This window comes from Onychostoma macrolepis, chromosome 04 (genome assembly GCF_012432095.1).
Source record: "Onychostoma macrolepis isolate SWU-2019 chromosome 04, ASM1243209v1, whole genome shotgun sequence".
NCBI classification, from domain to species: domain Eukaryota; kingdom Metazoa; phylum Chordata; class Actinopteri; order Cypriniformes; family Cyprinidae; genus Onychostoma; species Onychostoma macrolepis.
The window spans coordinates 31,680,286-31,689,866 of record NC_081158.1 but is presented as its reverse complement, the minus strand read 5'-3'; the positions used below and the strand labels follow the sequence as shown (position 1 = coordinate 31,689,866).

Below are 9,581 nucleotides of genomic sequence, written 5' to 3'. Positions count from 1 at the left end.
AATGGGTGCCGTCAGAATGAGAGTCCAAACAGCTGATAAAAACATCACAATAATCCACACCACTCCAGTCCATCAGTTAACGTGAAGCAAAAACCTGCGTGTTTGTAAGGAACAAATCCATAATTAAGACGGTTTTAACTTCAAAATGTTGCTTTTGGCTAAAATATTAGTCTTCCATCTATAAAACTGCTTTCTCCAGAGAAAGCCATCTCATCTGAATCAGGAGAGAAATATGCACATATGAAACACAATATGTTTGTTTGAGAGGAGAACAGAAGATGGACCTTGTCACTGGAGGAAGCGTTATTATGAATGATGGACTCATATTTTGGCTTTAAGCAATGTTTTAAAGTTAAAATGCCTTAATCGTGGATTTTTTTTTCTTATAAACATGCAGCTTTTCATTCCACAAGAAAAAAAATCATGTACTGGAGTGGTGTGGATTATTGTGATGTTTTTATCAGCTGTTTGGACTCTCATTCTGACGGCACCCATTCACTGCACAGGATCTATTGGTGAGCAAGTAAAGTAATGCTACATTTCTCCAAATCCGTTCTGATGAAGAAACAAACCCATCTACATATTTGATGGCCCCAGGGTAAGTGAGCAAATTTTTATTTTTCAATTAACTATTTCTTTAAAATAGGACTGAATATACCTGGCTGCCTAGTGTTTTGTTGTATTGCAAGTGAGTGTGTTACCAATTCTATTTGCTACAAGTATCAAGGATATCAAAGGGACAAACGGCAGTTTCATGGGACAGTATTGCATTTTATTGATGGCTGTTTTTTATTTCAACTGAACATTTTGTTGATAAATTTTATTTTTGGATGGAATAACACCCTCTGCCCCTCCCACCTTTGTGCATGTTAGTCCTGTTGAAATGCAATAAACAGTGATCTGGAGAGAAACATCATTTAGTCATTATTGGGTAAAGTGTTTCACAATGAGGACCATATAAACATACATAATCCCAATTCCGTGTCTCTCTGATGCACAAGCATCTAGTGTCTCTTTGTTACACGGCAAACAAACTGTAGAGTTGAGGCAATCCAAGACGTTGAGGTCAAGGTGAAGATGGTATAATGTATTTTCAGCTAAAATGGCACTGACAACTTCACAACCTCTGAACAAACCAGTGTTGCCAAATGATGAGCACTGATAGGTATGAATGGATATCAGACTCACCAAATCTCATTCTCTGACCGTGTTTGGCATGGGAGAAAAATACCTCTTAATATATAAATGTGTAGTAGAAAAGAGCACTGATTGCTAACAGAGCGACGGACAGCATCATGTTCTTCCTGTTCTCTCCTCTCAGCACCTGCAGCTCCTTTTCTGAAGAATAAAATATAAAGATACTATCAGATAACACTGCTTTCACACTAATTTTCTTTATCAAGTAATGCAATGCATCAAGAAATTAGAATTTTGGTCAACATTTTGCATGTTTCATAACAATTTTTGGAAAATAGGTAGAGAAATTTGAGTAAAGAAATCCACAAATTCAAGTGATAATTAAATTCCATGACCAATGCAACCATTCCATACAACTGACTCACCATATTTCTGTATTCTTTCATTCAATATGGTCATCTCATCTTCCAGGGCCAGTCTGTAAGTACATAAAAAGACTCGTTTGCTGTGTTTCTGTAATTAGGTTATGCGACAAAATGTTGGCATAATCACCTGTCGTTGTCTGAGAGCTGCTCTTTTCTCTGTCTGAATTCTGCCCTCTCCAGGTTGTTTTTACAGTGTAATTTGCGCTCTTCAATACGGTCAATCTAAAAGAGACCAAGCTATGAGCATCATATTTCAATAGATACACCGATATGAAGGCAGACAATTTCATATATGACTTTTCAGAAAAGCACAACGACATTATGATCTGTTTTATGATTATTTTTATATAATTTTATTTTTCAGTACTGAAAAGTACACATAATATGGCATACAATTTCATATCTATTAACATGCCACTTACTTCGCTTGCCACGCTTATTTTCTCTTTCTTCGAGGTTCTTGATTTACTCATTTTGGAGGGTGTGAGGCTTTTACTGAAATCATGGGAATAGCAGACACTTCCGTAAACGAATCCTTCATTCATTCTCTTGCTTGTCGCGCTCAGCCTGTGGTGAGTTCATACTGCCACCTGCTGTCGGAGCGGTGACATTTCATATTGGACACAGCGCCATCTAGCCACACATTCGCTGAAAAGTTTCTATTAAAAAATATTCCAACGTTAATTAGTTTATTAGTTAATGGCAGCATTTATACTACTACTACTACACCATTTGTATTACTATTACTATAAAAAATTACTTTATCAAGCTTATATTTGCACTGTAATACTGAAAATTGACTGAATTTGTATTACTATTGATTCTTACATATATTAAACTAATCTAACCCCAAATTAATAAAATAAACCTTTATTTTCACTGTAATAATGTAAATTGACAGCATTTGTACTGATTGTTTTTTATTTATTAAACATGCACCCAAAATGCGAACACATTAATAAATTAATGAATTTTTTAAAGAAAAAATGACCGATATTTGTATTGTATTACTGAAAATGATCCTGTCACTTGATTTTCCAGATCAGAATAAATTAAAGACTATATAACACATACTACAGTGTTTTTTTTTTCTTTTGATTTTTGAGGTGAACAATGATCCAGACTTCCAGACTGTGTTTAGTCTCTGTTTAATAGACAAATGACAATATTTAATACCACCGTATCTTTATATCACATAGTCAATAATACAATTTGTTGAATTGTTGTACAATTTTGAAACTATTAAAGAGATACACAGTCCTGCTATTTTCTAATCAGGGTATATGTGAGTATTCCCACTACCGCCACCAGGGCGGCGCCACCAACCAGCAACACAGGGAGTTCAAAGGATGCAGCTGAATGCGGGTCTGCCTTTGGAACAACCTCTTCTGAAGATGACGCTGACACACTAGGTGCATTAATAGACTCTGATTCAGAGGCACGAGGTTCCTCTGAGACTGTGACTGTGGAGGGTGGAAGATAATCTAAAACCTGTGAGATAATTTCAGGTATGGGAACAGAGGCCAGTGTAAAATCTAAAGGCTCAGACAGAAGGGGAGTGTGAGTGAAAACCGGCTCAGAAGCCACCTCTGCATCGATTTCCTCCACAACTGGCTCCTCCACACACATCAGGAGCTCCACAGTCTGTGGAGGCTTGAGATCTGATTCTACAGGAAGTGCTCTGATCTCTTCCAGCTCGCTGCCAATCATGCTCAGCATGCTGCTCTGAAGCTCCTCCTCCTCATCATCTGACTCCGCCCTCTGATGGAGCTCCGCCTCTAGGTGGATAATGTCAGAGGTGGAGGAGTGGTTCTCGCTGTGGTCCTCTTGAACTAGGACCATCTCACTGGTCTCTAGACTTCCAAGCTCTGGCTCCATGCCGCTAATAGATGCCCAGGACTCAGCTAGACTAGCTGTCTGCCAGGGGCCGGACCCACTGCTGCTCTCCTCCAGGCTTGAGGTTCGATCCTGGGGAGGGTCGGGATCCGCAAACTGCCTGTCCTCAGACAGGATGGAAGACCTTTTACTCCTCTATGAAAATCTGACTAATCTTTACAGGTTCAGTGAGTCCTAAAGATGAGAGACAGAATTCATTCAGTCATGTAAGTGCATTGTGCCACTGATTAATTACATTTATATGAGCATTGTGGGGATGTAGGAATGTATTTTACAGCATATGTTTTGCTAACGTAAGCTGACATTTAATATAAGAACAAATTCAAAAATATAAAAAGCCATTAACAACTCATTTTACTTCAGTGATCTGAAATAGTTTTAAATGCCAAAATCAACTTACATAAAAATTTCTTATAAAACATTTATGTAAAATGTTAAACTTCTAATATCTTATGTCTCTTTGTTAATAAATAATTGAAGCGAAGAAACCAAACCAAATTGAATAAATAAATAAACAAACTAACTAACTAATTCTATGATCATACAAATTTTAGTGTCCAGACACGTTAATGAAGTAGATATGAGGGTAACAGTTATTGTTTGCACCGGCAGTCACATCACGTCACAGTGAAAACATGTGCAGCGTCAACAGTCAGATTGTGAAGAGATAAACTAAAGCCCATCGGCAAGGTCAAAGTGCTTAAAGGGATCAAATGTGCAAGAAATACATGCTGCAGCTTTTTAACTTTGACCTCTGACAGAAGCAGACTGTGAACCAATGGAAAGAATGAGAAACAAGCAAGAACAACAACACAGGTCAGTTATTCTGTAGAAAGAAGCACATTTTAACCAGCAGGAGTATTTAGTTAAGTATAACTGAATAGGTCATTCACTGACCAGACAGTTAATATAATGAAATGATCTAATCTAATTACCTTTTCAGCTTGTTAAGAGTGACAGACTCCTCTATATGATATCACTATTGTTATAAAAACATGCTTATGGTACCTTATAGCACTATGAAACGAAGTATCATTTGATTCTATGAAAGGGAGTATCATTTAAAATGAAAAAAAAAAAGTGCAAGCTTACATTCTCATATTATCTCATATATAAGAAACTGAAATGACACATATTTTCATATTTTGAAGACTAGAAAACATTAAATAACTATCTGTTAGAGACGAAAAGAAGAATACACACAGTCTTAACGCCAGACTCAATGAGTGATATTCTGCAAAAGCAGCCATTGAAAAAAGATCTTACCTTCTCTGAGCGCAAGGTTTAACTTAGACTGGAGGCTTGAATAAATACAGAGGAGGGTCACTGGAGCAACAGCCCCTCCCTGCCCCCTAAAATCCCACCCCTATCCCATTACATCTGCAGTAAAAACTCCCATCGGTCCACTTACCTTTGTACTGTTGTATATTGAGGGTCATGACACATCGATCTGTCCTACTTTCTGTGACACTGTCCTGTTTGCTTGACATGTGTTTGTTTGACAAAGTTAGTGTCCACCTTGTGATTAAGGTCACTGTTATTTTCTTTCTTATTTTTCCATCATTTAAAAGTTCACAATGATCCTATGTGTACAAATACTGTTTGTGTTCATTTTCCATTTTATCTTAATGAACAATCAGACGCCATATTGAATTAAACGGTTATGAAAACGAGGCTGTGATGTACGGACCTTTTACAATGGCATTTGCTGTTTTGGTCTACTTAAAGTTTTTTATTATTATTATTATTTATTTATTTTTTTTGGAACGACATTCCATCAACTGAAAAATCAGCATGTTGCCAAACAACAGTACAATCCATAACGCACTGTACTTCAATGCCTCACACAGCCTCGTTTTCAAAAAATTAAATATGGCGCTACCCTGACCAAAGGCATAGATATGTATGAACTAAGGTCTATGTTTGTTTTTTATTCTATCATTTTAAACTACACATGCCATTTTAAAAAATACTTTTATATTTCATTATTATTAGTAGTAGTAGTATCATTATTATTATCGTTTGTTACCGATTAAAATTAAGCGCATGTATCACATAAACCTCAACAAAAAGCCTAGACGCGCACTGAGATCTGATTGGCTCCCAGAGAGGAAACACGCATCATGTGACGCGTGTGTCATCATTGACTGAGAATCAGCTGATGCTTCCAGTCTATTTTCACGACTCTGTCACGATCGACCCTTCATATCCTTTTTTTGTGCGGTTTTAAATCTGTAGGCTTTTCGCAGATATTTCTAAAATCCATTTGTCACTGAGACGTCTTTCCGTCGCCGCGAGACGAGCTTTTTCAGTCGGTGGAGTTTAAAATCCTCTTACAGCAGCAGCCGCAGCAGTCATGGCGCTCAGCGATGCCGACGTCCAGAAGCAGGTGAAAAGGCGTTCAAATGCATAATTTATAATAACATAACACTGTAGCAAGATCAACCAATCGGCGATTAGATAAATGCATTGTTTTAGACGAGCCTGGCACGAGCATCGTGATATAATACGATGATGTGGCCTTCAAGGTTGTTCGTCATTTATTCAATACACACGCGCTTGAATCACGAGATATGTCTGTAGTGTATAATAATAGTGCAATTATAGTAACGCATTTTAATACGTACACGTGCATAAAGGATGAATAAGGACAAATTAAATTGAGCAGCTCATTCCAAAAACAAATGCATGAAGGTAGTGTGATGAATAATATCAAATATTCACCACAAAATGACCCATTTTAGAATGCATATAATGCTAAATATTAAGGTGTAGGATTTTGTGCATAGTAATAACATAGTAAGCACACACAAACACTAGACAGACACATTCCACATCCTTGTGATGGAGCCACAACAGGGCAACTCATTGCTACTGGAACTTTAAACAGATTTAAGATGATTTTTCTCAGAGGAAAAAACAAACAGCAGTCTAACAATGTATTTTATATCATTTGAAAGAAATTATGCATGTATTTACAAGTTGGTTTAAAATATCATAATGCTGTTAGACCTCCTTAGATATTGAATGGTTCTCCTTTTGATTCCCATATCTTTCCAGATCAAGCACATGATGGCTTTCATTGAGCAGGAGGCCAATGAAAAAGCAGAGGAGATTGATGCAAAGGTAATTTTTTATTTACATGTAGCTTTAAATTATTCCACTAAAACATCTAAAGACTAGAGCGTCCATTGAGAGCTGATGTGATGATAAGTGACTCCCCCTGCAGGCAGAGGAGGAGTTCAACATTGAGAAAGGCCGGCTGGTTCAGACTCAGCGACTGAAGATTATGGAGTATTATGAGAAGAAGGAGAAACAGATCGAACAGCAGAAGAAAATGTGAGTGTGACTTCCTCAGACTGAAATAGACAGACGCCCACATCATTACTGTGGAAACTCCCAGTTTACTCTTAATCTGTTTCTCAAACAAGCATTTCATGCAGTAAAACAGTTTGACATTATTTAATTATTTATGAATGTTCTGATTGTGATTCACTTTGTTATAATGGTTGGCTTCCTGTCCACAGTCAAATGTCCAACCTAATGAACCAGGCCAGACTGAAGGTCCTGAAGGCCCGTGATGACATGATTTCGGTTAGATCCTGTTCTCTTTTGTGGCACATCTAGCCTTAAAGTAAATATTGGGTTTCTGTTGTCTGTTTACGCTGCAGATTTAATTCTTTGTTTTTTAGGATTTGATAAATGATGCCCGTCAGCGACTAGCGAATGTAGCTAGAGATCCATCCAGATACGCGGCTCTGATGGACGGACTTGTCCTGCAGGTGAGTGATATATAATGGAACAGTATAGCAAACCAGGTCTATCAAAGACTGTATGTGAGTCTTATCGGGACACGCTCTGATATTCTCATGTTTCAGGGTTTTTACCAGCTCCTGGAACCCAAAGTGACCATCCGTTGCCGCAAACAGGATGTGGGCATAGTGCAGGTCTGTAGTTCCCTAAACCTAAAACCTAAAAAAAATTAAAATATAATTTTGTTACTTGAAATAAAATATAAATTTTAACTGAAATAAAATATATTTAAAAAGTCAGCTAGTTGCCAAGGCATTTCTCATTTTTATTTAGTCTAGCTTGATGTATTAAAATAATTAAAGCTGATATAAACGAACTTTAAAAAATGTAACAAACAAAACAAAAACACAAAATTACTAAAACAAAAAATTAAACATTTTAATAAAAATCATAATAGTACATTAATGATAGTAAAATAACATTGCCATCAGCAATATAACATTCTAGAATGTACTGCATTATGTAAAATTATATAATGAATATATACAACTTCTTATATAGTTATGTACACTTCTATAGTGTTATATATGGAAGCCCGTTTCCGCCACTGAATAAAAAATAAAATTTAAAACGATTCTGACTTTTTTTCTCATAATTGTGTGATACAAACTCGCAATTCTGATAACATATCAGTCCCCCCCCCCAAAAACTAGACTTTAACTCGCAATTGCGAGTTTATATCACGCAATTCTAACTTTATATCTGGCAATTCTGACTTTATAACTCGCAATTGTGGGAGAATTGTGAGATATGAAGTCGCAATAACCTTTTTTACATTTTTTATTCAGTGTCGGAAACGGGCTTCCATAGTTATATATACTGTAGTTAAATAGTTATATAAACATAATATATAGTTCATTTTATATATATATATATATATATATATATATACACAGTTTAACTTCATGTATTAAAATAATTAAAACTGAAATATAATAAAATAAATAGAAATGAAAAAAAACACTCATAAAATGACAAAAACAAACAAACAACGCATTTACTAAAACTTTAGATAAAATTAAAATGAAAACGAAAACAGAATATTCTGAATTTTATTAAAAACTATAGTAGTATCTCAGTGATACTAAAATAACACTGGCTGCAGCAAAATGTTGTGTATTACTCTGACAATTATTAATAACCGATTACTTCATGATATAAATCAAGCACAAACATCTGTTTTATTAGGCCGCTGTGCAGAAAAACATTCCCATGTACAAGGCAGCAGTGAAGGACAATCTTGAAGTGCGTATTGACCAGGAGAACTTCCTCTCTCCAGAAATGTGAGCATCTGCGGTTTCAGTTTCTAGTTTACAAAATTAGTCTTACTTTTTTTTTAATACTTTTTTTTTTTTTTTAATGAAATTGTGGTTTTTAAATATATGAAATGAAAGTCTCTGTGTTTTTTTTTTTTTTTTTGGGGGGGTAGTTCTGGTGGTATTGAGCTGTATAATGCTGATGGGAAGATCAAAGTGTCCAACACTCTGGAGAGCAGGCTGGACCTCATAGCACAACAGGTACAGAAATTTGGCTGAGAGGGTTACGATTATGAGAAACAGTATGAAATGTACAGCAGATTTTTCATTTGCTTTCGATTTCTTTCTTTAGATGATGCCTGAAATCCGAGTCGCCCTATTTGGTGCAAACCAGAACCGCAAGTTCATGGACTGATCCTCACCCACACAAAACCATGGCAGAATGCTATTGTTTGATGTTGTACTTTTATTTTTATTCTGATGTTAAAGACTCCATTCCTGTGTCTGTCTGTATTTAAAAAAAAATATCATGTGTATGTGTGTGTTCTGTATGTGGTGATTCATTATTGCTGTATAAAGGATCAAAATAGTGTTTCGATTGGCTGCTAGAACTCTGGTCCATAACATCTCATGTGTTTGATTTTGAGTGCAGCTGTAATATAACACGGTTATGTTTACAGAAACGCCTGAGTGAGCTCAGTCTTAAACTGATGTAGAAATTCCATGATTGTTTGCAAATTCACCTATTTTGTTGCTGTGGAGGAGAAGACGGACCCATCTTGAACATCCCTCAGAAAAACAAAATGGTGGCACAGACTTGAAAATTACAATGTGTTTAATTGTTTCTGTTGAATTTTTATTTGCTGTCCTTTCCTGTGGTGCAGAGCATGACCTGTATATCACAAGCAATCGTGTCTGTTAATGCTGCAATGATTATATTGATGTGGAAATGATATATAATGAACAAAACAAAACAAAACAATACTACTTCTATTGTGTTCTTGCCGAGTCTCGTGTTGTGAACGGAATGTCATAATGAGAAGCGTTTGCAGAA

The 9,581-nt window shown here is 36.1% G+C and overlaps 3 protein-coding genes across 5 annotated transcripts; 1 reads left to right on the top strand and 2 right to left on the bottom strand.

Moving 5' to 3' along the window:
- Window positions 1-89: 89 nt before the first annotated feature.
- ccdc167 (coiled-coil domain containing 167) lies at window positions 90-2,120 on the bottom strand. Its single transcript, XM_058773420.1, has 4 exons — window positions 1,985-2,120; window positions 1,690-1,784; window positions 1,563-1,615; window positions 90-1,338 (listed from the first exon to the last, which is right to left on the bottom strand). The coding sequence occupies exons 1-4, from the start codon at window positions 2,105-2,107 to the stop codon at window positions 1,235-1,237; spliced, it is 375 nt and encodes a 124-aa protein (XP_058629403.1). The 5' UTR covers window positions 2,108-2,120; the 3' UTR covers window positions 90-1,234.
- Window positions 2,121-2,505: 385 nt separating this feature from the next.
- Window positions 2,506-5,513, bottom strand: si:ch211-214j24.14 (uncharacterized protein LOC559160 homolog). Of its 3 annotated transcripts, none has more exons than XM_058773415.1 (2): window positions 4,870-5,513; window positions 2,506-3,632 (listed from the first exon to the last, which is right to left on the bottom strand). In XM_058773415.1, the coding sequence occupies exon 2, from the start codon at window positions 3,438-3,440 to the stop codon at window positions 2,826-2,828; it is 615 nt and encodes a 204-aa protein (XP_058629398.1). In that variant the 5' UTR covers window positions 3,441-3,632; window positions 4,870-5,513; the 3' UTR covers window positions 2,506-2,825. The 3 variants fall into 3 exon arrangements, with proteins under 3 accessions (XP_058629398.1, XP_058629399.1, XP_058629400.1); XM_058773416.1 differs by lacking the exon at window positions 4,870-5,513 and adding an exon at window positions 4,725-4,743; XM_058773417.1 differs by lacking the exon at window positions 4,870-5,513 and adding an exon at window positions 4,662-4,693.
- Window positions 5,514-5,605: 92 nt separating this feature from the next.
- On the top strand, window positions 5,606-9,511 carry atp6v1e1b (ATPase H+ transporting V1 subunit E1b). The gene is made up of 9 exons (XM_058773413.1): window positions 5,606-5,847; window positions 6,519-6,584; window positions 6,688-6,797; window positions 6,986-7,052; window positions 7,151-7,240; window positions 7,337-7,405; window positions 8,460-8,554; window positions 8,701-8,788; window positions 8,880-9,511. Exons 1-9 carry the CDS (start codon window positions 5,815-5,817, stop codon window positions 8,940-8,942), a joined length of 681 nt encoding a protein of 226 aa, XP_058629396.1. The 5' UTR covers window positions 5,606-5,814; the 3' UTR covers window positions 8,943-9,511.
- The last annotated feature ends 70 nt before the right edge of the window (window positions 9,512-9,581 follow it).

What these genes read in the sequence shown, in the direction of transcription:
- si:ch211-214j24.14 (XM_058773415.1), bottom strand. Translation starts at nt 3,440, where the DNA reads ATGGAGCCAGAGCTTGGAAGTCTAGAGACCAGTGAGATGGTCCTAGTT.
- ccdc167 (XM_058773420.1), bottom strand. Translation starts at nt 2,107, where the DNA reads ATGAATGAAGGATTCGTTTACGGAAGTGTCTGCTATTCCCATGATTTC. An exon ending in AAATAAGCGTGGCAAGCGAA is followed by an intron (nt 1,785 to 1,984) that starts GTAAGTGGCATG and finishes GGTCTCTTTTAG; the next exon opens with ATTGACCGTATTGAAGAGCG. An exon ending in TGAAAGAATACAGAAATATG is followed by an intron (nt 1,339 to 1,562) that starts GTGAGTCAGTTG and finishes TTTATTCTTCAG; the next exon opens with AAAAGGAGCTGCAGGTGCTG.
- atp6v1e1b (XM_058773413.1), top strand. Translation starts at nt 5,815, where the DNA reads ATGGCGCTCAGCGATGCCGACGTCCAGAAGCAG. An exon ending in ATGCCGACGTCCAGAAGCAG is followed by an intron (nt 5,848 to 6,518) that starts GTGAAAAGGCGT and finishes ATATCTTTCCAG; the next exon opens with ATCAAGCACATGATGGCTTT. An exon ending in AGGATGTGGGCATAGTGCAG is followed by an intron (nt 7,406 to 8,459) that starts GTCTGTAGTTCC and finishes CTGTTTTATTAG; the next exon opens with GCCGCTGTGCAGAAAAACAT.